The sequence below is a fragment of the Pleurodeles waltl genome, chromosome 8 (genome assembly GCF_031143425.1).
Source record: "Pleurodeles waltl isolate 20211129_DDA chromosome 8, aPleWal1.hap1.20221129, whole genome shotgun sequence".
In the NCBI taxonomy this organism is placed as follows: domain Eukaryota; kingdom Metazoa; phylum Chordata; class Amphibia; order Caudata; family Salamandridae; genus Pleurodeles; species Pleurodeles waltl.
In genome coordinates, this window is record NC_090447.1 from 27,538,841 (window position 1) to 27,565,435 (window position 26,595).

Here is a 26,595-nt window from a genome sequence, read left to right on the forward strand (position 1 = left end):
CTTCTCCAACTGGCTACTCCAGAAAGTACTCAAAGAGCTACTGTGCCACTAGGGCTGGTGTCTGCCTAACTTTGTGCTGGAGAAGCAGAGGGTCTGCCTGAAGTGCCCGAAAGCCTGCCTACCTGGAGAGATGGGTGAGGTAGCAGTACTGTTGAGGGAGGCGTGTCGAGGCATGGGCACCCTAGAAAAGGCAGGCACATGGGAGGGACTGGTTGAGGGTCTCAAAGGCCTGGAACCAGAGTCACCAGGGGTATCCCCGGACATTCACCAGAGCTGGTGCTTTCTTAGCACTACGAGGCATGGGAAGCCATACATCCATATTCTGACTCCTAGGGATACATTACCATAAATCAATATACTACATGACAGAATATAAGCACCTAGTACCCCAAGGTAGGCCTTCAGGAACCTTATTACAAAATCTGCATGCTGTGCACAAAGTGTACTGGGCTCATGGGGGGGAGGAAGAGAGTTTGAGGGCAGTGGGATTGGAGCGGGGTTCTGATGCCTGGCACCGTATGAATATAGACACTGACCAGTCTCTGTATACTCCTACAGCACTATGAATGTCAGGGGGTAGTATTATGTTTGTAAACCTTAGTAAAATCACTAGACTGCATCTTTTGTACAGCACTTGGCTGCTTTGGTTTACACTTTGTACATTGGACATACATACAAAAAAACCATAATACATTTTCGTGCAGAAATAAAAAAAGCATCATCAACTCTACACCTAATAAAATTTTAAAAAATGTGTACTAAAACTGAATACTTTGTATGCAATGAAAAAGAGCAATCTACATAAGGGCTCATAACTGACTGTAGGTCTGAGCACTGTTGCAAAACCTTCAGTCTACTAGCATTAGCTGAGGACCACTCTAACATTGCTGAACATTGGAGAACAATGAGAACGCATAAGAGCAGACCTCTTCAAAAGCATAAACCCAGCATTTGGCAAAGTGAAGGCAGACATGTCACTGAAACTCACCACCCACAGTGAACGTGAAACCGGAGACTTACTGGGTCGAGTCCGGGTTGTTCCCTTCCAGAAGGTGTCCTTGTATGGGATCTTACCCAGGCTCTGCCCCATCTTCTCTGCCCGGTCTACAAGGAAACATTTTAACAAAGAAAGGAGGAATTAATTTAGCCAATGTTGGCTCTAAATGATAAGCTAATACTTGACACAAACACAAATATATGCTAATCACAAAATCTGTGTACTAGAAAATTGTGATTAAGTGTTCATGTTCTGACATCTTCCCAAAGCACAGGCTGCTATTATCTTCTAACTCCTACAAGTGCCTGATTGGGAGAACATGGGCATTCATTATTAATCGCGAGACATGTCCTCAGCCATGTGAAAGTGATGAGCTAAAGTATGCCGATCACTGAAAGAAAACTGAGCTCCTTACACTGTATTAAACGCTTCCTCTTCCTGTGCACCCCTACAGTGGTGGCCCACACACAAGCAGGCTGTACTCTGGATACAAGATTCTTCCAAAAACTATCCAGTCGCAAAACGCCCCTAAATCTTTTACACTCTACAGAGTGATATTGGAGGCAAACAAACACTGCAGAGTAAACATTAGGAACGCTGTGCTTTATTAGCGATGGACCTATGTTCTCTCAGGAAATAAAACAATCACATTCAGAAAAATCCCAGAATGCTCCTCTTACAAAGGCCATTCTCAATCGCATGCAACGACTAAAGTCTTTCTCATAGGGGGAATCTGCAAAACATGAGGTGCTGGGAAGCACTAGAACCAGCGACTCATGCCTAGCCAGGTTATTAAAATCTTCTGTTCTCACAAAGCTGAATACCATGATTCCACATATCTTGCCATGACACAAAGCTCTATCCGGCAGCGCTAATACTGACCACAGAGGAGCAGCAGGCGGGGACCTAAAGCGGAGGGGTGGTTGCAATGGAAACACTTTACCTTTCAGGATTTCCCTGAGGTGAGACTTGGCCTTGTCCATTGGCATCTCACCATACTTGTTGCAGATGCTCACCAAAGCTCCATTGGCCACTAAATCCTGGGGGAGGAGAAGAAACGGTTAATTCGCAGAGTGACTGATGCTCAGTAGTGAGACAGCTACAGAGAAACAGGAGGCCTGGGTAGGAGAGAGAGACCAAGGTTTTGGTCATGACAAGCGTGTGTTCTACGCCCAATTGAAACATTAATCAAAGGTACTACAGTGCAAATCTCGCACAGAATGTCAGAGTACTCCAGGATAAGGCGCCCTGATTGCAAGATTGCCCAGAAGAAGAGACATTAGCTGAGGGAGGAGCCATTAACTAACCAGCTATAGGGGTGACGATGGGGTTGAGGGTAAGGGGACAGAAAATGTTCATACCTGGTGAAAATGTTCATTTTCTGAGAATCGATGGAGCACTCACTCATTTTGGAAGAACCATGAGAAGAACAACCACTACCACAGAGGAAGATCAAAAAACCTCTGATACATGCAGGAAATTATCATGTCTTGCGCATATTTAGAATTCAGGGGCAGTACAGTCAACTGCATGTCAGCAAAACTCCCATTAAATAACAAAACTAACATCCAGAGATCCTCACTAAAGAGCCAGAAATCCATGCACAAACCAGCACATGGTGTAAGGGGAATTGGCCGACTCTGAACTTAGGTGAGGCTAGTCACAAAACACCACAAAGAAAGGATAGCAGTGGAGTCTCTGGGCAGTGAGGACACCAGCTGATTCACAACTGGAGGAGAATAAGCTCAACATATTATAGAGAGAAGTCATGGGTGATGTCCCACCTGGAGATGGCATAAAAAGAGGAAACAGAGGGTGTACTAAAAATAAAGACTTACCTCGGCTACCTCATCCTGACCCCAGAAGCAGGCGTAATGCAAGGGAGTGTTTCCATGTTCATTCACTGCGTTTATGTCTGCCTTGTACTGGATCAACTGCAACAAAACACATTCATAAGCGTTTCAAATTCATAACAAACACCAAATCATCAGGAAGAAATGCTAAGAAGAAATTATTCCCCAGTCCCTTCACTATTGCCAAACTGGTAACAAGAGAGCTTGGGAGTCCTAACTACCCAATCCAGCCTCCCCGACCCCACACACTTGCGGGCAATTCAGAGAACACAAACCCAAGTTAAAGCAAGCGAGGTAAACACCTTGAGAGCACCACGCTTTTGGAAGGCTACACTCTGCAAGTGTCAAAGAGAGCACAGCTTGAGTGCAGAGAACATGGTATTAGGGGGGTATTCAGCCTAGGTATGAGGAATAAGTGGCTTCAAAACCGCACTGACCAGTGTGGGCCTCCGAGCTCCCAACAGTAGTAGTAAGTGGACATTTCAATATAACTCTACATCCCTTTCTTATTACAAAAGGACCAATAAGTATTAGCCTCTGTTTTTTATTTTTTTTTATTTTCCAGCTGGTGTCCTTGACAGCCACAGCAACTGACAACAAGCCAGCAGCTTGGTACAACTGGCAGAAAAAACAAATGTTATGCCTGGACTGAGACCAAAGCAATTTAAGCAACTTAAGCACAGATCTGGCCACCAATCAGAGACAATGCTTTGTTACATGAGCTTTACCAATGTCACCATTAATTCATTCATGTCAGTATGCAGATTTAGAATGTTTAGCAGTTCACAAACAACAGATGGTTCAGTGACTAGTTGGTTAATGGCGTTAGATAAAGTTGGCTATGACAGGGCTGGTGTTCCCAGTAAGCAGGCTTCAAAGCTGAGAGCTACTGCTGGAAAGAAGCGTGGCTTTTGTAAACAAGAGTGAGCACAATTTAAAGACCGCTTGAGCACAGACTCAGAAGTACCCAACTCTGGCCAATGGACATCCCAAATCAGGGTGCACGGGGTCTCGAATCATACACGGGCCTCTATCAGAGTAAGTCCAACAGTGCCAAATAACGTTTGACCTACACGCTAGTCTTGAGACTGAAGCAAGCTTGTAAAGGAAAATGTTACTTACCAGTAGACATCTGTTCATGGCATGTAGTGCTGTAGATTCACATGCTGTGCATAAGCTCTCCATCTAGTGTTGGGTTCGGAGTAGTACAACTTGTTTTTTGATCTAACAAAGTTTGAGTCACAGGATTGAGTGACTCCTCTCAGTGATACTGCGCATGGGCACTGAGTCCTTTGTTACACTGTTTGCCCGCAGTCGGGAGAGTGAAGTAGTGAAAAGAGTATAGTAGGATATAAAAGATGTCCATACAATGCATTTACATATTTATATATACACATATAAAAATTAAATTGCAATCTGTACACACTTCTGGGGAGGAGGGAGGGCGCATGTGAATCTACAGCACTACATATCACAAACAGATGTCTACAGGTAAATAACATTCTCCGATCGATGGCGTGTGTAAGTGTAGATACAAGCTGTGCATAGACTGTAAAGCAGTCCCTCCATAAAGCGGTGGCTAGTGTGTAGGGGTTGCAAATGTTTGAAAAGGTGTTTTAAGTACAGCTTGTCCAACATTTGCCTGTTGTCTGGCAAAGACGTCTACACAATGATGTTTAGTAAAGGTGTGTGGTTTAGACCATGTTGCTGCTTTACAAATATCTGCCATCGGTATGTTGCCCAGAAAAAGCATAGATGCACCTTTTTTCCTAGTGGAATGTGCTCTAGGTGGTACAGGTAATTGTCTTTTAGCTTTCGTATAGCAAGTTTGAATGCATTTGACTATCCATCTTGCTATAGCTGTTTTAGATACTGGGTCTCCTTTATGTGGTAGTGAGAAAGCCCCAAAACGTTGTTTTGTTTTCCTAAAATGTTTTGTTCTGTCTATGTAGTACATAGGAGCTCTTTTGACATCTAGAGTATGTAGAGCTCTTTCTGCTACTGATTCTGGTTTGGGAAAGAAAACCGGCAGTTCTATTGTTTGATTAATATGAAATTGTGAAATGAATGTTGGGAGAAGTGTTGGATTTGTTCTTAATACAATCTTTTCTTTATGAACCTGAAAGAAGGGTTCTTCTAAGGTTAGTGCCTGTAGTTCACTAACACTCCTGAGAGATGTGTGCAATTAAGAATGCTACTTTCCATGAAAAGTATTAAAACAGGCATGAATGTGGTGGCTCAAATGGTAGAGCCATGAGTCTTGTGAGAACAATGTTTAAGATCCAAGATAGAGCTGGAAGAATCCTTGGTGGAATTATTATTTTTCGTCCTTCCATAGATGCTTTGATAACTGGAATTCTAAACAGTGAAATATGTTTATTTTGCAGATATGCAGCTATAGTGCTCAATGTAAACAATGATGTGTAGGCTAAATTTGCCTTTTGTAAATGTAATAAATATTGCACAATGTCTTGCAGGTTGAAGAGGGTCAATGTTTTTTTGTTTGAGGGTAACAAACAAAACGTTTCCACTTTGCTGCACAGCACGGTCTGGAGGTAGGTGTGCGTGCTAGTTTTAGAACACCCATACATTCTTGTGGTAAATGTAAATAACCAAGTTCTATGACGTAAGGAGCCATGCTGCTAGGTTGAGTGATTTGGACGTCTTATTTGTCCCGGTTTCTGTGTTAGAAGGTCTGGTCTGTTCGGACGTTTTAGATGAGGAACAGTTCAGAGTTCCAGAAGTGTTGTGTACCATCGCTGACGTGCCCATGTAAGGACTACTAAGATCATGTTGAGGGAAAATGAAAATGTCACTTACCCAGTGTACATCTGTTCGTGGCATCAGTCGCAGTAGATTCGCATGTTTTGCAATAGCTCGCCATCTGGTGTTGGGCCGGAGTGTTACAAGTTGTTTTTCTTCGAAGAAGTCTTTCGAGTCACGGGACCGAGTGACTCCTCCTTTTGTCTCCATTGCGCATGGGTGTCGACTCCATCTTCTATTGTTTTTCCCCGCAGAGGGTGAGGTAGGAGTTGAATTGTAGTAATAGTGCCCATGCAATGGAGTGACTAAGTATGCACCTATTTAAGGTTGAGATGATACATATATAAATAGTTGAAGGTAACTTCCAAACTGCTACAGGCTCCCGGGGAGGCGGGTGGGCACATGCGAATCTACTGCGACTGATGCCACGAACAGATGTACACTGGGTAAGTGACATTTTCAGTTCGATGGCATCTGTCGCTGTAGATACGCATGTTTTGCATAGACTAGTAAGCAGTTATCTCCCCAAAAGCGGTGGCTCAGCCTGTAGGAGTGGAAGTAGTCTGAAATAATGTTCTTAATACGGCTTGACCTACTGTGGCTTGTTGTGCGGATAACACGTCTACACAGTAGTGCTTGGTGAATGTGTGAGGCGTAGACCATGTGGCTGCCTTACATATTTCTTGCATTGGGATGTTTCCTAGAAAGGCCATGGTAGCACCTTTCTTTCTGGTTGAGTGTGCCCTTGGTGTAATGGGCAGCTGTCGTTTAGCTTTAAGGTAGCAGATTTGGATGCATTTAACTATCCATCTGGCTATACCTTGTTTTGATATTGGGTTTCCTGCATGAGGTTTTTGAAATGCAATAAATAGTTGTTTAGTCTTTCTGATGTTTTTTGTTCTGTCAATGTAGTACATCAATGCTCTTTTGACATCTAATGTATGTAGTGCCCTTTCAGCTACGGTATCTGGCTGTGGAAAGAACACTGGAAGTTCCACTGTTTGATTTAGATGGAACGGTGAAATAACCTTTGGCAAAAATTTAGGATTGGTCCTTAGGACTACCTTATTCTTGTGTAGTTGTATAAAAGGTTCCTGTATTGTAAACGCCTGAATCTCGCTTACTCTTCTTAGGGAAGTAATGGCGATGAGAAATGCCACCTTCCAGGTTAGGAACTGTATTTCGCAGGAGTGCATGGGTTCAAAAGGTGGACCCATAAGTCTAGTTAGGACAACATTTAGGTTCCATGAAGGAACAGGTGGTGTTCTTGGTGGTATAATTCTCCTAAGGCCCTCCATGAATGCTTTAATGACTGGTATCTTATATAGGGAAGTTGAATAGGTAGTCTGCAGGTATGCAGATATTGCTGCAAGGTGTATTTTAATGGAAGAGAAAGCCAGGTTAGATTTTTGTAAGTGAAGCAAGTAACCCACTACATGTTCTGGAGTTGTGTGTAATGGTTGTATTTGATTAATATGGCAGTAGCAAACAAACCTCTTCCATTTACTTGCATAGCAGTGCCTGGTGGATGGCCTTCTGGCTTGTTTTATGACTTCCATACATTCTTGGGTAAGTTGTAAGTGCCCGAATTCTAGGATTTCAGGAGCCAGATTGCTAGATTCAGCGATGCTGGATCTGGGTGTCTGATCTTTTGGTTGTGCTGTGTCAACAGATCTGGCCTGTTGGGCAATTTGATGCAGGGTACTACTGATAGGTCTAGCAGCGTTGTGTACCAGGGTTGCCTTGCCCAAGTTGGTGCTATTAATATGAGTTTGAGTTTGTTTTGACTGAGTTTGGTTACCAGGTAAGGAAGGAGAGGGAGAGGAGGAAAAGCGTAAGCAAATATCCCTGACCAGTTCATCCATAGGGCATTGCCTTGGGACTGTTTGTGTGGGTATCTGGATGCGAAGTTTTGGCATTTTGCGTTCTCCTTTGTCGCAAACAAGTCTATGTGAGGTGTTCCCCAGAGTTTGAAATAAGTGTTCAGAATTTGGGGGTGAATTTCCCATTCGTGGACCTGTTGGTGATCTCGAGAGAGATTGTCTGCGAGTTGATTTTGGATCCCTGGTATAAATTGTGCTATTAGGCGAATTTGGTTGTGAATTGCCCAACGCCAAATCTTTTGTGCTAGCAGGCTTAACTGCGTGGAGTGCGTCCCCCCTTGCTTGTTTAGATAATACATTGTTGTCATGTTGTCTGTTTTGACGAGAATGTATTTGTGAACTATTATTGGTTGGAAAGCTTTTAGTGCTTGAAAAACTGCTAGAAGTTCTAGGTGATTTATATGCAGTTTTGTTTGATGTACGTTCCATTGTCCTTGTATGCTGTGTTGATCGAGGTGTGCTCCCCACCCTGTCATGGAAGCATCTGTTGTTATTACGTATAGTGGCACTGGGTCTTGGAAAGGCCGCCCTTTGTTTAAAATTATGTTGTTCCACCACAGAAGCGAGAAGTAAGTTTGGCGGTCTATTAACACCAGATCTAGAAGGTGACCCTGTGCTTGTGACCATTGTGATGCTAGGCACTGTTGTAAGGGCCTCATGTGCAGTCTTGCGTTTGGGACAATGGCTATGCATGAAGACATCATGCCTAGGAGTTGTAGTACCATCTTTGCTTGTATCCTTTGTGTTGGATACATGCGTTGTATGATGGTGTTGAAATTTTGAATTCTTTGGGGACTTGGAGTGGCTACTCCTTTTGATGTGTCTATTATGGCTCCCAGGTATTGTACCTTGCGCGGCAGAATTTTGGATTTTGTGAAATTGACGGTGAACCCTAGTTTGAAGAGGGTTTGTATGATATGATTTGTGTGATTTGAGAACTCTATTAACGAATGGGCCTTGATTAGCCAGTCGTCTAGATATGGGAACACATGTATTTGCTGCCTTCTTATGTGTGCAGCGACTACCGCTAGACATTTGGTAAAGACTCTTTGTTGTTTCTCGGTTGTTAATCCGAAAGGCAGTACCTTGAATTGGTAATGTATTCCCTTGAATACAAACCTTAAGTATTTCCTGTGCGATGGGTGTATTGGTATATGGAAATAAGCATCCTTGAGGTCTAAAGTTGCCATGTAGTCGTGTAGTTTTAGCAATGGCAATACTTCTTGTAGTGTGACCATGTGAAAGTGGTCTGATTTGATGAAAGTGTTCACTACTCTGAGGTCTAGGATTGGTCTCAGCGTTTTGTCCTTCTTTGGTATCAGAAAGTACAGTGAGTAAACTCCTGTGTTTATTTGTGTGTTTGGCACTAATTCGATTGCATTCTTTTGCAACAGTGCCTGCACTTCTATCTCCAGGAGATTGGAATGGTGTGTTGTCAAATTTTGTGCTTTTGGTGGTATGTTTGGAGGGAATTGTAGAAATTCTATGCAATAACCATGTTGGATAATTGCTAGAACCCAAGTGTCTGTAGTGATTTCCTCCCATGCTTTGTAATAATGACTTATTCTTCCCCCCACTGGTGTTGTGTGGAGGGGGTGAGTGACATGTGAGTCACTGTTTAGTAGTAGGGGTTTTGGGGCTCTGAAATCTTCCTCTATTCCTAGGGAATTGCCCTCCTCTATATTGTCCCCGAAAACCTCCTCTATACTGTCCCAGGTAACTGGACGGTGTTGCTTGTGAGGTGCTGGCTTGTGTGCTCTGACCCCGAAACCCCCCTCGAAAGGGTGTTTTACGGAATGTGCTGTAATTGCCTCTGCTCTGCGGGGAGTAGAGTGCGCCCATGGCTTTAGCAGTGTCCGTATCTTTTTTGAGTTTCTCAATCGCTGTGTCCACTTCTGGACCGAACAGTTCTTTTTCGTTAAAAGGCATATTGAGAACTGCTTGTTGAATCTCTGGTTTAAATCCAGACGTTCGGAGCCATGCATGCCTTCTGATAGTTACAGATGTATTAATTGTCCGTGCAGCTGTATCTGCAGCGTCCATGGAGGAGCGGATCTGGTTGTTGGAAATGGTCTGTCCCTCCTCAACCACTTGTTTTGCCCTATTTTGTAAGTCCTTGGGCAGATGTTCAATGAGATGTTGCATCTCGTCCCAGTGGGCTCTGTCATAGCGCGCAAGTAGTGCCTGGGAGTTCGCGATGCGCCACTGGTTTGCAGCTTGTGCTGCGACTCTCTTACCAGCTGCATCGAACTTGCGGCTTTCTTTATCTGGGGTTGGTGCATCTCCAGATGTGTGGGAATTGGCCCTTTTCCTAGCTGCTCCTACAACGACAGAGTCTGGTGGCAGCTGTGTAGTGATGAAAACCGGGTCTGTAGGAGGCGCCTTATACTTTTTTTCCACCCTTGGTGTGATAGCCCTACTTTTGACCGGCTCCTTAAAGATTTCTTTTGCGTGCCGGAGCATACCAGGGAGCATAGGCAGGCTTTGGTATGAGCTGTGGGTGGAGGAGAGTGTGTTGAATAAAAAATCATCCTCGACCTGTTCTGAGTGGAGGCTTACGTTGTGAAATTGTGCTGCTCTAGCCACCACTTGAGAATACGCGGTGCTGTCCTCTGGTGGAGATGGCTTCGTAGGGTATGCCTCCGGACTGTTATCTGACACTGGGGCGTCGTATAGGTCCCATGCGTCTTGATCTTGGTCACCCTGGCTTATGGTGGTGTGAGCTGGGGAGTGTGATGGAGTTTGTGCTGGTGAGACGTTAATCACGGGCGGAGGAGAGGGTGGTGGGGTAACTCTTTTCACCACTTTTGGTTGTGGTGTCTGTTCAGTTTGGAACTCCAACCTTCTCTTTCTTCTAATGGGGGGAAGGGTGCTTATTTTTCCTGTCCCCTGCTGTATGAAAATACGCTTTTGCGTATGGTCCACATCAGTTGATTGTAGCTCTTCCTCAAACCTATGCTTTTGCATTTGGGAGGTTAGCGAGTGCTCTTCTGTATAAGAGCCTGAAGCTGGGTCGGTTGCAGTTTGTTTCGGCACCGAAACCCTGTCTGCGTGTTTTTTCGGCTCCGAGGTGACTTTTTTCTTTTTCGGGGCCGAAACCTCTCGGCGTCGATCTTCTTCGGTGCCGCTGTCTCGGCGTCGAGCCGTGCCCACACCGGCATCTCGGTGTCGAGGCTTGTCTCCAGCACTTTCTCGGTCCCGAGAAGGCTGCGTGCCGGTGTCTCGACCGGAGTCGGACGATCTCGGCACTGTTTGGGCCTTTTTCGGTGCCGACGGTCGGTCACCGAATTTATGGGTGGAGCCATGGCCTGATGGCAGTGGCGTCCCCTGGGCCTTGTAAATCTTCCTCTGTGTGGTTTTCGACGTCTTACTCACGGTTTGTGTATCGTCGAATCCTTCTGAGTCTGAGTCTTGGATCGAGAAGGTACCTTCCTCTTCTTGTTCCTCGAACTCTCGGTGGGCTGTCGGCGCGGACGCCATCTGAAGTCTTCTGGCTCGACGGTCTCGGAGTGTTTTTCGGGACCGGAACGCACGACAGGTCTCGCAGGTGTCTTCACTGTGCTCAGGTGACAGGCACAGGTTACAGACCAAGTGTTGGTCTGTATAGGGGTATTTATTGTGGCATTTGGGGCAGAAACGGAACGGGGTCCGTTCCATCGGCGTTCTTCAGCACGCGGTCGGGCCGACCAGGCCCCGACGGGGGATCGAAAAACTACCCCGAAGGGCACCGGAGCTCTTCGATGCGGTGTTGAATCTAACTACGCCGATCCCGAACGCAACAATACCGACGAAAATCTTCCGAAATTAGCTATCTTTCCGTTCCGAAACTCGGAGCGACAGGAACACGTCCGAACCCGATGGCGGAAAAAAAAACAATCGAAGATGGAGTCGACGCCCATGCGCAATGGAGACAAAAGGAAGAGTCACTCGGTCCCGTGACTCGAAAGACTTCTTCGAAGAAAAACAACTTGTAACACTCCGGCCCAACACCAGATGGCGAGCTATTGCAAAACATGCGTATCTACAGCGACAGATGCCATCAAACTTGTTTTATCTTCCGTACTAGGAAAGGCAAGAGAGGGGGAAAAGCGTAAGCAAATATCCCTGACCAACTCATCCATAGAGCATTGTCTTAGGACGGAGGGTGTGGGCACCTGGAGGCGGAGTTTTGTCCTTTTTTGTTTTGTTGCGAACAGATCTATTTGAGGTGTTCCCCACTTTGTGAAGTACTACTGAAAGACTTGTGGATGGAGTTCCCACTCATGTGTTTGTTGATGCGTCCTGCTTAGCAGGTCTGCTAACTGGTTGTCTGTGCCCGGGAGATTGTGCCACTATATGAATATGGTGATGAATTGCCCATTTCCACAGTGATTGTGCTGGCTGGGACAGTTGTTGAGATTGTGTCCCCTCCTGTTTCTGAAGACCGTACATGGCAGTCATATTGTCTGTACGTATCAACAGTGTCTTGTGTTGCATTTGTGGTAACAATGCTTTCATTTGCAAGAATATTGCTTGCAGTTCGAGGCAATTGATATGATGAGACCAGTTTGTCTCATCCCATATTCCCTGAACTGTTTGGTTGGGGAGATGAGCTTTCCACCCGTTGTTTGAGGCATCTGTTGAGAGTAATCTGAGGCACAAGGCCTACAATGGACCGCCCTCTTAAGAGGTTTGTGGTATTTCACCAATGTAGAGCGAGATAAGGCTGGTGGTCCAACAACACTAGATCTTCCATTTGACCCTGTGCCTGAGACCACAGAGAGACACTGTTGAGGAGGACACACATGAAGTCTGGCAGGAGGCACTATGGCAGTACAAGACGCCATCATACTTAACAGTTTCATCACAGCTCTTACTGTATATGTCAGGTTCTGGTTTAATGTTGCAATTAATGTTTGAAAAGTTTGGATTCTGTTTGGTTGGGAAATGCTATTCCTAATTGTGTATTTAGGATAGCTCCTAGGTATGGTTGTGTTTGCAGAGGTTGAAGGAGGGACTTGAGGTAGTTTATAGTGAATCCTAGAGAATGAAGGAGGCGTATTGTAGTTGGAGTATCTGTTTGACACTGATGGGATGAATTGGCCTTTATGAGCCAATCGTCCAGTAAAGGTAAAACGTTCACTTGTTTTCTTCTGAGGTGTGCTGCCACTTCTGCAAGGCATTTTGTGAATACTCGGGGAGCAGTTGTGACTCCGAAGGGTAACATTTTGAATGGTAATGTGTTCCTGCTACAACAAATCTTAGGTATTTTCTGTGTACAGGGTGAATAGGAATGTGAAAGTAAGCATCCTTCAGATCAAGGGCTGTCATGAAGTCTCCTATTTATAAAAGGGGAATAACATCCTGAAGAGTGACCATGTGAAAATGTTCTGACAGAATGTAGTGATTTAAGGGTCTGAGATCTAATACTGGCCTGAGAGACCCATCTTTTGGGGGAATTAGGAAATACAGGGAGTAAACTCCTGTCCCTTGGTATTGTAATGAGACTGGTTCTATAGCCTCTTCTAGAAGAAGGGGATGTACTTCTTCTTTGAGAAGGGTTAGATGATCTTGTGAGAGTCTGTGAGTACGGAGGGGGAAGATTTGGTGGAGTGGAAATGAGCTCCAGACAATAACCATTTTGGATAATCTGAAGTACCCATTGATCTGTGGGATCTGAGTCTATTGGGGGTAAAAGAGATTAACCTTCCCCGTACAGGAGTGATGTGGTTTAATGTTACATTTTTTGAGTCATCGTTTAGAGACTGACGAGGAACCTCTGGTGGAAGATGGTTTTCCTCTTCCTTTGTTATTGTTTTCTCTATATGACCCTCTGAAATAACCTCTGGTGTATTGTGAGGTGGGTTTGGTTTGACTTGTGGTTGGTTCTTGGAATGATGACCTGAATCCTCTACTAAACCCTGCACAACGAAAATTACTTCTACGTGTGCTAGCTTGCAAAGCTCCCATGGCTCTGGAAGTTTCATTGTCCTTGTTCAATTTTTCAAGTGTGGTATCTACTTGTGGACCAAATAAATGCTCCTTATCAAAGGGCATATTTAGAACTGACTGTTGTACTTCTTGTTTGAAGCCTGAACATCTACGCCATGCACAACATCTTATGAGGACACATGTATTATTACCACGTGCTGCGGTATCAGCAGCATCAATCGCACACCTAATGGAGTTGTCAGATATTGTTAGTCCCTCATTTACAATCTCTACCCCTCTTTGATGATGTTCCTCTGGTAGGTATTGTAAAAGTTCCTCCACAGCATCCCAGTGAGCTCTGTCATATTTAGAGAGTAGAGCTTGAGCATTGGTAATTCGCCAATGATTAGCCGCCTGAGCCGCTACTCTCTTCCCTGCAGCATCTAATTTTTTACCCCTTGTCAGGAGGAGGCGTCTCTCCTGTTGATTGGCTATTAGCTCTTTTCCTTGCAGCAGATGCCACAATAGAGTCCGGAGGAATTTGTGTCTTTTTATATAGAGGATCAGTGGGTGCAGCTTTATACTTTATCAACTCTAGGAGTGATAATCCTTGCTCTAACAGGCTTTTTAAATATGTCATCTGTGTGTCTAATCATTCCTGGTAACATTGGAAGAAACTGTCTTCCTCTATGGGGTCAGTGTACATATTACACTGTGGTATGCTGCTGCCCTTGCTATCACTTGTTGATATGATGAAGAATCCTCAGGAGGTGAGGGTCTGGCTGGGTAAAGATCCAGATCATTGGGTGTAATGGGATCCGGAGCACACTCATCCCATGGGTCTTGCTCGTCTAATGTATCCCCTATATCTTGTGACCCCCCCCCCCCCCAGGTGGTGAACTAGGTGGTGTGAATCCTAAGTGAGTAGGAGATGCTGGTGGAGTATGCTGTGGAGAGGTAGGTAAATGTGGAGATGTAGCAGTATGAGAAGAAGTATTTTCTTTACTAGTCTTCTTCGGAGGTGCAGAGGAAGCAAGACTTTCTTTAAAAGTACATTTCCTCTTTATAGGTGGCTGAAGTGCTACTATAATCTGCCCTGTTCCTTGCTGAATCTGAAGTTGCGCTGTCTAGCATCCGTAACTTCCGAAATTAGTACCACCTGTGGTGTAGGGGATGTTACAGACTGTCCAGAGTCAGTTTGAGTCTTTTTAAGTTTTTTCAGTTCCGAAGCTTTTTTCTGATGGAAAACTGTTGGTGCCAAAATTGTAGCTGTTTGTTGTTTCTTTTTCGGCATGGAAAGCAGTTGGTACCAAAACAGCATACAGTTTTTGTTTTGTCGGTACCAAAGTGGAGCTACTGGAGGTCGATGTCGCAGTCTTGTCTTTGCCTTTTTTCGGTGCCAAGCTAGTATGCGGGGCATCCGAATAACTTTCTCACCTTCGACCCGGCTGGGATGCAGTGGCAGACCGGTGACCTCTTTTGTTTTATCTGAAGGGAAAGTAGGTTTTTTACTTACAGTTTGTGCTAGCTGTACAGGTTGACACTCTATGACCGATTGCACATCAGAGTCCGAATTTTGAACGGAGAAGACACCCCTCTTGCTCTACATCTTCTTGGGCATGCTCTTCTCCAAAGATGTCCAGTGTATCTTCTGTTTGTTGAAATGCCATTTCCATTCGACTGGCCCTCTGGTCTTTAAGTGTTTTCTTTAATCTAAAAGAACGTGGTCCGATGAAAGACATTTCACAACTGGTGTTGGTCGGTGTGTGGAAATTTGGAACAGCATCAAAGGCAGAACCGAAATGGAGTATGTCCCATCAGGGCTGCATTGTTCAATAGTTCGACACCACGTTGAAGAGGTAGGCCCGACGAGGGCCCAACTGGGCCTTTCTTTCCCGAAAGGTCCAAAAAATTATATTCTGAGTGTCGAAAAAGGAACCGAGAGTTTAATATTAAAGAATATGCGTTCGGAAACAATACTGACGACAACAGAAAGACAAAAAAGAATCCCGTTAGAGACTGTTTGGAGCTGAGAACTCTGAGCAAGAGGAACACACGTCCAAACCAGACAGTGGAGAAAAACAATCTAACAAAGGACTCAATGCCCATGTGCAGTATCACCGGGAGGAGGAGATCCCATGACTCAAAAACTCAAGTTGTACTACTCTGAACCCAACACTAGATTGCAAGCTTATGCACAGCATGTGTATCTACAGCTACACATGCCATCGAACATAATTTAATTTAAAAAGTAAAAGTGAAACTAAGAACTCCATCTGACCCAAAGACTTCAGACCACTTGTTCACGCTTTGGTTTTCTTCCAATTAGACAGCAAAGATTTAGCAGGGCTACCCAAATGTACAACCTCTCCCTTTAAAGTCACACTAGATGATGCAGCCGGGCAGGTGGCAAAAGCAAGGAAGTGCGATCAGGTAACCCTGATTCTACAGAAAATCGACTGGCTAGGGCTAGAAGCACATATCAAATTCAAGATCACCTACATAACATGAAAGGCAGAGTAAGGAGATCACTGGTAAGTAGTTGAGGCTACCAAAGCAGATGCAAAAGCAATTGATTCATCACCAGGCATTTCAACAGTAAGGTTAAAGTCCAAACACTAAGGAGTAAGGCCCGAAAGCCAGCCACAAGTACCGGGGACAAGCAAGTCAACATGAATAATAAGTCTGAAATGCAAAAAGCACAACCAAGACGGCCACTACAGCAGGTCGCTATAGAGTGGGTACCCGTAAGAGTGGACCATGAAGATGCAACAAGAAAGCAAAAGAAGTCAAAGACAGTCACCAGGCAAGGTGGTAACCATGCACAGCCAGAAGAGACCCCAAGGTTTCTGGGAGAGGTGGTCACACATGGAGGGACAAAGTTTCAGATTATTTCTTTTCAGCAGGTAGGAGTCAGCTGTGACTTCAACACGTTGATAGTAAACATTGGCGAATGCAGGAGGTCCACCACAGTCTGGATGTAGGCGAAAACCACCTGGGGCGAGCCCACCTTTAACAGCCAGTCACCGAGGTATTGGAAGACAGGAACTCCTGACCTCCGTGAACAACCGAGGACCGCTGTTCAAGCGGGGAGCACAGCGAAGTAAAAGTGCCTGTGGCCCACTGTGAACCGTAGGCAACTCTTTTGAAGCAGCAGAGGGGGTATATGGAAATACGCATCCTTCAGGTCCAACACTACCGTCCAGGGCAGACAGGACCTGTAGGAAGTTGGCTCTGTATGTGCTATTTCAAAGTAAGGAATAGCATGCACAGAGTCCAAGGGTTCCCCTTAGAGGTAAAATAGTGGTAAAAATAGATAATACTAATGCTCTATTTTGTGGTAGTGTGGTCGAGCAGTAGGCTTATCCAAGGAGTAGTGTTAAGCATTTGTTGTACATACACATAGACAATAAATGAGGTACACACACTCAGAGACAAATCCAGCCAATAGGTTTTTATATAGAAAAATATCTTTTCTTAGTTTATTTTAAGAACCACAGGTTCAAATTCTACATGTAATATCTCATTCGAAAGGTATTGCAGGTAAGTACTTTAGGAACTTTAAAGCATAAAAATTGCATGTATACTTTACAAGTTATTCACAAATAGCTGTTTTAAAAGTGGACACTTAGTGCAATTTTCACAGTTCCTAGGGGAGGTAAGTATTTGTTAGGTTAACCAGGTAAGTAAGACACTTACAGGGCTTAGTTCTTGGTCCAAGGTAGCCCACCGTTGGGGGTTCAGAGCAACCCCAAAGTCACCACACCAGCAGCTCAGGGCCGGTCAGGTGCAGAGTTCAAAGTGGTGCCCAAAACACATAGGCTAGAATGGAGAGAAGGGGGTGCCCCGGTTCCGGTCTGCTTGCAGGTAAGTACCCGCGTCTTCGGAGGGCAGACCAGGGGGGTTTTGTAGGGCACCGGGGGGGACACAAGTCCACACAGAAATTTCACCCTCAGCGGCGCGGGGGCGGCCGGGTGCAGTGTAGAAACAAGCGTCGGGTTCGCAATGTTAGTCTATGAGAGATCTCGGGATCTCTTCAGCGCTGCAGGCAGGCAAGGGGGGGATTCCTCGGGGAAACCTCCACTTGGGCAAGGGAGAGGGACTCCTGGGGGTCACTTCTCCAGTGAAAGTCCGGTCCTTCAGGTCCTGGGGGCTGCGGGTGCAGGGTCTCTCCCAGGCGTCGGGACTTTGGATTCAAAGAGTCGCGGTCAGGGGAAGCCTCGGGATTCCCTCTGCAGGCGGCGCTGTGGGGGCTCAGGGGGGACAGGTTTTGGTACTCACAGTATCAGAGTAGTCCTGGGGTCCCTCCTGAGGTGTTGGATCTCCACCAGCCGAGTCGGGGTCGCCGGGTGCAGTGTTGCAAGTCTCACGCTTCTTGCGGGGAGCTTGCAGGGTTCTTTCAAGGTTGCTGGAAACAAAGTTGCAGCCTTTCTTGGAGCAGGTCCGCTGTCCTCGGGAGTTTCTTGTCTTTTCGAAGCAGGGGCAGTCCTCAGAGGATGTCGAGGTCGCTGGTCCCTTTGGAAGGCGTCGCTGGAGCAGGATCTTTGGAAGGCAGGAGACAGGCCGGTGAGTTTCTGGAGCCAAGGCAGTTGTCGTCTTCTGGTCTTCCTCTGCAGGGGTTTTCAGCTAGGCAGTCCTTCTTCTTGTAGTTGCAGGAATCTAATTTTCTAGGGTTCAGGGTAGCCCTTAAATACTAAATTTAAGGGCGTGTTTAGGTCTGGGGGGTTAGTAGCCAATGGCTACTAGCCCTGAGGGTGGGTACACCCTCTTCGTGCCTCCTCCCAAGGGGAGGGGGTCACAATCCTAACCCTATTGGGGGAATCCTCCATCTGCAAGATGGAGGATTTCTAAAAGTTAGAGTCACTTCAGCTCAGGACACCTTAGGGGCTGTCCTGACTGGCCAGTGACTCCTCCTTGTTTTTCTCATTATTTTCTCCGGCCTTGCCGCCAAAAGTGGGGCCTGGCCGGAGGGGGCGGGCAACTCCACTAGCTGGAGTGTCCTGCTGGGTTGGCACAAAGGAGGTGAGCCTTTGAGGCTCACCGCCAGGTGTGACAATTCCTGCCTGGGGGAGGTGTTAGCATCTCCACCCAGTGCAGGCTTTGTTACTGGCCTCAGAGTGACAAAGGCACTCTCCCCATGGGGCCAGCAACATGTCTCGGGTTGTGGCAGGCTGCTAAAACTAGTCAGCCTACACAGATAGTCGGTTAAGTTTCAGGGGGCACCTCTAAGGTGCCCTCTGTGGTGTATTTTACAATAAAATGTACACTGGCATCAGTGTGCATTTATTGTGCTGAGAAGTTTGATACCAAACTTCCCAGTTTTCAGTGTAGCCATTATGGTGCTGTGGAGTTCGTGTTTGACAGACTCCCAGACCATATACTCTTATGGCTACCCTGCACTTACAATGTCTAAGGTTTTGTTTAGACACTGTAGGGGTACCATGCTCATGCACTGGTACCCTCACCTATGGTATAGTGCACCCTGCCTTAGGGCTGTAAGGCCTGCTAGAGGGGTGTCTTACCTATACTGCATAGGCAGTGAGAGGCTGGCATGGCACCCTGAGGGGAGTGCCATGTCGACTTACTCGTTTTGTCCTCACTAGCACACACAAGCTGGCAAGCAGTGTGTCTGTGCTGAGTGGGAGGTCTCCAGGGTGGCATAAGACATGCTGCAGCCCTTAGAGACCTTCCTTGGCATCAGGGCCCTTGGTACTAGAAGTACCAGTTACAAGGGACTTATCTGAATGCCAGGGTGTGCCAATTGTGGATACAATGGTACATTTTAGGTGAAGGAACACTGGTGCTGGGGCCTGGTTAGCAGGGTCCCAGCACACTTCTCAGTCAAGTCAGCATCAGTATCAGGCAAAAAGTGGGGGGTAACTGCAACAGGGAGCCATTTCTTTACACAAGCCCCCCCCAGCCCACAGGCCAGGAGACTCAGCCCAAGCTGGGAGAGTCTTCCTAGTCTGTCAGGCGAGGAAGAGTAGGAGAAATAGGCTGGTTAGTTGCAGGGCCTACTCTGCCTTACATCCTTCTGTTCAGGTCATTCCCTTTGGGGAACTGACCTACTTCCACAGTGATAGGACCTAGTCTGAATTGCCTCTTGTCTGCCTCTTCAATGTCTCCACCCATTCTTTCTATTTTGGTCTTAGAGGTATCCACCTCTGCTAACCTTATCTTGGCCAGGGTCACCCCTAGCTTACCCAGAGAGGTTACCCAGAGCTGGAGTAACCCCACCATGACCAATAGGGTCAGGGGGCCTAACTTGCTATTTGGCATGGGGTCAGACCACCATGCTAAGGATAGTGCAGCCATAAAGGCTAACACCCAGCAGAGGCCACTGACAGCTGTCAGTGCCCAGAACCACACCTTTAGCTCTTCACCTAAAAGGGAAGGGGCTAAGTTACAGGCTTCTTTGGGTTCAGGTTGCCTGTCTGCTGTATTGGAGGGGGGGGTTACCACATCTTGTAGTAAACACCCTTCTTCCACTCTTTCTTCTGTTAGCTGAGGAGCCACCCACTCAGGTTTAACAGTTGCCTGACTAGCCAGGACTTCTTGTGGGTCAGGTTGGACTTTATCAGGGCCATTTTTGGAGTTCTCCCCTACTGGAGCAGAATCTCCTTGGCTTGCTGTAACCTTGGCTAAAGGTTGTCCACCCTTCCTACTCTGTTTTCTTTTCTTCTTCTTCTGGGGCCTGCTTGCATTTACTGCAGAGGCAGGACTTCCAGAATCCTTGGGAGAGGACTGGCACTGGACCAGTTCCTCTCTTGGGCTCTGACTAACCTCTGGGTAGTCATTTCCAAGGAGACAATCAAGGGGGAGGTCTGTACTGACTACTACCCTTCTCCAGCTAAGAGTGCCACCCACTTCTATGGGCACTAAAGCCACAGGCCTCTTAGTGACCCTGTCTAAGCTAACTCTTACCCTGGCAGTCTCACCTGGGATGTACTGGTTTGAGAGCACCAGCCTGTCATGCACAATAGTGTGACTGGCACAAGTGTCTCTCAGGGCAGTGGTTGGGATTCCATTCACCAGTAGGTGGTGGAAGTGTCTACTTCCCTCTGGAATCTCCAACTCACCTGTTGGGCCCTGTTTCCAGTTGAAGGCTAGGAAGACCTCCTCATCTGAGGAGTCATCTCCCATGGCTACACTGGTTACCCCTGGAATTTTGTTCTGGGGTTTGTTTTTGGGACAAGAAGTGTCCTTGGTGTGGTGCCCAGACTGTTTACAGTTGTGGCACCATGCCTTAGTGGCATCCCAGTTCTTACCCTGGTACCCACCTTTGTTTTGGGTTGTGTCTTGGGGCCCACCCACCTGTTCTGGTTTTTGGGGGCCTACAGAGGACTCTTTTTCTTTGTTTCTAGTGTCACCCACTTTCTCCTGGGGAGTTTTTGTAACCCCTTTCTTTTGGTCACCCCCAGTGGAAGTTTTGGTTACCCTAGTCTTGACCCAGTGGTCTGCCTTCTTTCCCAATTCTTGGGGAGAAATTGGACCTAGGTCTACCAGATACTGATGCAACTTTTCATTGAAGCAGTTACTTAGAATGTGTTCTTTCATAAACAAATTATAAAGCCCAACATAGTCACACACTTCATTTCCAGTTAACCAACCATCTAGTGTTTTTACTGAGTAGTCTACAAAATCAACCCAGGTCTGGCTCGAGGATTTTTGAGCCCCCCTGAATCTAATTCTATACTCCTCAGTGGAGAATCCAAAGCCCTCAATCAGGGTACCCTTCATGAGGTCATAAGATTCTGCATCTTTTCCAGAGAGTGTGAGGAGTCTATCCCTACACTTTCCAGTGAACATTTCCCAAAGGAGAGCACCCCAGTGAGATCTGTTTACTTTTCTGGTTACACAAGCCCTCTCAAAAGCTGTGAACCATTTGGTGATGTCATCACCATCTTCATATTTTGTTACAATCCCTTTGGGGATTTTTAGGATGTCAGGAGAATCTCTGACCCTATTTAAGTTGCTGCCACCATCGATGGGACCTAGGCCCATCTCTTTTCTTTCCCTTTCTATGGCTAGGAGCTGCTTTTCCAAAGCCAATCTTTTGACCATCCTGGCTAACAGGGGGTCATCTTCACTGGAGTTATCCTCAGTGATTTCAGAGGTGTTGGTCTCTCCTGTGAGGGAACCAGCATCTCTGACTATTATTTTTGGAGTCAGGGTTTGAGGGACCCTGTTCTCCCTAGATAGGACTGGTAGGGGGGAATTTTCCTCCAAGTCACTATCCTCTTCCTCTGAGTTGCTACCCTCAGAGGGGTTGGCCTTTTCAAACTCTGCCAAAAGCTCCTGGAGCTGTATTTTGGTAGGTTTGGGGCCCATTGTTATTTTCTTTATTTTACAGAGTGACCTTAGCTCCCTCATCTTAAGATGGAGGTAAGGTGTGGTGTCGAGTTCCACCACAGTCACATCTGTGCTAGACATTTTGCTTCTAAAAGTTGGAATACTTTTTAAGAATCTACAACTGGCTCTAGAATCTAATTCAAACTTTTACAAACTTTTAAACTCTAAAAGAAATGCTAAACAGGATCTAACACAAGGCCCTAGCAGGTCTTTTAAGAATTTAGAAAACTTTTCAAATTGCAAAAAATCAATTTCTAATGACAATTTTGGAATTTGTCGTGTGATCAGGTATTGGCTGAGTAGTCCAGCAAATGCAAAGTCTTGTACCCCACCGCTGATCCACCAATGTAGGAAGTTGGCTCTGTATGTGCTATTTCAAAGTAAGGAATAGCATGCACAGAGTCCAAGGGTTCCCCTTAGAGGTAAAATAGTGGTAAAAATAGATAATACTAATGCTCTATTTTGTGGTAGTGTGGTCGAGCAGTAGGCTTATCCAAGGAGTAGTGTTAAGCATTTGTTGTACATACACATAGACAATAAATGAGGTACACACACTCAGAGACAAATCCAGCCAATAGGTTTTTATATAGAAAAATATCTTTTCTTAGTTTATTTTAAGAACCACAGGTTCAAATTCTACATGTAATATCTCATTCGAAAGGTATTGCAGGTAAGTACTTTAGGAACTTTAAAGCATAAAAATTGCATGTATACTTTACAAGTTATTCACAAATAGCTGTTTTAAAAGTGGACACTTAGTGCAATTTTCACAGTTCCTAGGGGAGGTAAGTATTTGTTAGGTTAACCAGGTAAGTAAGACACTTACAGGGCTTAGTTCTTGGTCCAAGGTAGCCCACCGTTGGGGGTTCAGAGCAACCCCAAAGTCACCACACCAGCAGCTCAGGGCCGGTCAGGTGCAGAGTTCAAAGTGGTGCCCAAAACACATAGGCTAGAATGGAGAGAAGGGGGTGCCCCGGTTCCGGTCTGCTTGCAGGTAAGTACCCGCGTCTTCGGAGGGCAGACCAGGGGGGTTTTGTAGGGCACCGGGGGGGACACAAGTCCACACAGAAATTTCACCCTCAGCGGCGCGGGGGCGGCCGGGTGCAGTGTAGAAACAAGCGTCGGGTTCGCAATGTTAGTCTATGAGAGATCTCGGGATCTCTTCAGCGCTGCAGGCAGGCAAGGGGGGGATTCCTCGGGGAAACCTCCACTTGGGCAAGGGAGAGGGACTCCTGGGGGTCACTTCTCCAGTGAAAGTCCGGTCCTTCAGGTCCTGGGGGCTGCGGGTGCAGGGTCTCTCCCAGGCGTAGGGACTTTGGATTCAAAGAGTCGCGGTCAGGGGAAGCCTCGGGATTCCCTCTGCAGGCGGCGCTGTGGGGGCTCAGGGGGGACAGGTTTTGGTACTCACAGTATCAGAGTAGTCCTGGGGTCCCTCCTGAGGTGTTGGATCTCCACCAGCCGAGTCGGGGTCGCCGGGTGCAGTGTTGCAAGTCTCACGCTTCTTGCGGGGAGCTTGCAGGGTTCTTTCAAGGTTGCTGGAAACAAAGTTGCAGCCTTTCTTGGAGCAGGTCCGCTGTCCTCGGGAGTTTCTTGTCTTTTCGAAGCAGGGGCAGTCCTCAGAGGATGTCGAGGTCGCTGGTCCCTTTGGAAGGCGTCGCTGGAGCAGGATCTTTGGAAGGCAGGAGACAGGCCGGTGAGTTTCTGGAGCCAAGGCAGTTGTCGTCTTCTGGTCTTCCTCTGCAGGGGTTTTCAGCTAGGCAGTCCTCCTTCTTGTAGTTGCAGGAATCTAATTTTCTAGGGTTCATTAAATACTAAATTTAAGGGCGTGTTTAGGTCTGGGGGGTTAGTAGCCAATGGCTACTAGCCCTGAGGGTGGGTACACCCTCTTCGTGCCTCCTCCCAAGGGGAGGGGGTCACAATCCTAACCCTATTGGGGGAATCCTCCATCTGCAAGATGGAGGATTTCTAAAAGTTAGAGTCACTTCAGCTCAGGACACCTTAGGGGCTGTCCTGACTGGCCAGTGACTCCTCCTTGTTTTTCTCATTATTTTCTCCGGCCTTGCCGCCAAAAGTGGGGCCTGGCCGGAGGGGGCGGGCAACTCCACTAGCTGGAGTGTCCTGCTGGGTTGGCACAAAGGAGGTGAGCCTTTGAGGCTCACCGCCAGGTGTGACAATTCCTGCCTGGGGGAGGTGTTAGCATCTCCACCCAGTGCAGGCTTTGTTACTGGCCTCAGAGTGACAAAGGCACTCTCCCCATGGGGCCAGCAACATGTCTCGGGTTGTGGCAGGCTGCTAAAACTAGTCAGCCTACACAGATAGTCGGTTAAGTTTCAGGGGGCACCTCTAAGGTGCCCTCTGTGGTGTATTTTACAATAAAACGTACACTGGCATCAGTGTGCATTTATTGTGCTGAGAAGTTTGATACCAAACTTCCCAGTTTTCAGTGTAGCCATTATGGTGCTGTGGAGTTCGTGTTTGACAGACTCCCAGACCATATACTCTTATGGCTACCCTGCACTTACAATGTCTAAGGTTTTGTTTAGACACTGTAGGGGTACCATGCTCATGCACTGGTACCCTCACCTATGGTATAGTGCACCCTGCCTTAGGGCTGTAAGGCCTGCTAGAGGGGTGTCTTACCTATACTGCATAGGCAGTGAGAGGCTGGCATGGCACCCTGAGGGGAGTGCCATGTCGACTTACTCGTTTTGTCCTCACTAGCACACACAAGCTGGCAAGCAGTGTGTCTGTGCTGAGTGGGAGGTCTCCAGGGTGGCATAAGACATGCTGCAGCCCTTAGAGACCTTCCTTGGCATCAGGGCCCTTGGTACTAGAAGTACCAGTTACAAGGGACTTATCTGAATGCCAGGGTGTGCCAATTGTGGATACAATGGTACATTTTAGGTGAAGGAACACTGGTGCTGGGGCCTGGTTAGCAGGGTCCCAGCACACTTCTCAGTCAAGTCAGCATCAGTATCAGGCAAAAAGTGGGGGGTAACTGCAACAGGGAGCCATTTCTTTACAGGACCCGATCCAACGTGAGCATCTTGAATTTCCCCTTTTTCAATAATAGGGTGCAGTTCTAGTACAGGGCAAATGCCTCCATCCTTTTTCAGGACCAGAAGGTAGCACAAATGCTTACTTCTGATTTGGGCACCCTCTCAATGGTGGCTCCTTTGCTCAAAAGAGCCCGCACTACTTAATGCAGCGGGGGTGGTGGTCCTCTGTCAGTCGATCCGGGGATGGCTGCATGAGCGGCGGGGGTTCTGTGAATTGAAGGGTGTAAACTCACTGAACAACTTAAAAACACCCATTTTTCCGAAGGTATGGACTACCAAAGGGACATATGGTGTTTGATTTTGCTGCTGACTGATTGCATGTGATGACTTGAGGGCATATTAAAGGGTTCGAGGTGGCACAGGAGGAGATTAGCCATGGTGGCAAAGTGGTAATGGACGCAGCTGGTAGCCCCTGCTGTAGCCATGGAAGGAGCAGAAGGTAAAATGGGATGGTGTGGGCAATGGAGTCCCAAAGACCAACCGCCAGCCAGCATTGCTTTCTTTGAAGCGCTGAAATTCTAAATCTACCTTACTTGCAAAGATTCAAGTGCTTTCGAAGCGCATGTTCCTTAAGGGATGCCTGGACATCCCAAGAAGCCAGTTGAGCTCAGCCACGCATGGCAATGAAGTGTCACTAGCAAAGCAATCGTTCTACCTAGCAAGTCTGTTGTGTCCAATCCAAAGTGCATCATGAACTTCACTGCGTCAATGCCATAAAATAGCCAGATCAGATGGCTCGATCCTCCTCCGAGATAATGGTTAGGACTTGTGCAATTAAGTCCCATACTGTGTGGGTATACTCGCTCTAGACGCACACAGTGTTCACAGACTGAAGTGCAAGGCTGGCGGTAGAGAACATCCTCTTGCCAATGGTATCCAGTATCTTGGATTTCCTATGCGGTGAGGTGGTAGGTAATGTGCCAGGTTTGACTTTGGAAGTGGAGCCCTGGGTGACCAGGCTCTCTGAGGTGGGGTGCTGGGTGAGGAAGGCTCCATCCCCAGAGTGGGATAGTCAGTGATCATCCTGTGCACAAGAGCACCTGTGCTGGACTTGGCCCAGGCCCCAAGCAGAACATCAGTCAGGGCTTCATTAAGGGGGAGAGGAGGTACTGTTGGAGCTACCTCAAGTTGAACCACCTCTGTCAAGATGCTGGTCTTGACTGCCACTAAGGGCAGCGTAATGTCCAGGACTTCAGCCGCCCTATGCACCACCACCATAGCAAAGGAAGCCCCTTCCACCGTAGCCACACTAAGAGGAGAGACCAGGCTAGTGCATGGTGAGGTGTCCAGCCACTGACATCTGCAAGTTCCTCATACTATCTATTCTTGATAAAGGCTCCTCCAGGGGGCCAAGTTAACTGTATGGATCCTCAGATCTGCCCATATTCTCCACTGGACCTGTAAAAAATGAGAAGCATGCCTCCGACCCATACAGCCATAAGCTGCTACAGAGGGGTCTGCTCACTCAAATATGCAGTGCATGGCCTCATAAAATTCCTTTAGCTAGGAGGGGGTTGCTCCAGCTTTGGGAAATTCTGGGAGGCGCGGAGTGGACCCAGACTAAAGTAAAGTGTGAAGGTTGGGAGTGGGTCTGGACAAGTGGTATCATTTCCATACAACATCTGATGATCTGGCCCAGCCCCATGAAGCCGAAAAACATTGATGTCTTGGCCTTCTTTTTCTTCTTGTGGGACTTACCCAATGAAGATTTGGACTGCAACGACGGCTGACAGGAGAGACTCAGAGCAGGCCTGGGACATTCCATACAACTGGGGCCT

The 26,595-nt window shown here is 46.8% G+C and overlaps 1 protein-coding gene across 2 annotated transcripts in view; it reads right to left on the reverse strand.

The window, feature by feature from the left end:
* The window catches only part of ILK (integrin linked kinase), a 188,880-nt gene that overhangs the window by 37,585 nt on the left and 124,700 nt on the right, over positions 1–26,595 (reverse strand). The window contains exons 4-6 of one of the 2 annotated variants that reach the window (XM_069203640.1): positions 2,836–2,931; positions 1,941–2,037; positions 1,021–1,104 (exon numbers count right to left, since the gene is read on the reverse strand). In XM_069203640.1, coding sequence (XP_069059741.1) covers positions 1,021–1,104; positions 1,941–2,037; positions 2,836–2,931 — 277 coding nt within the window. The remainder of the gene's footprint in view (positions 1–1,020; positions 1,105–1,940; positions 2,038–2,835; positions 2,932–26,595) is intronic. The other variant, XM_069203641.1, reaches the window with a different exon arrangement.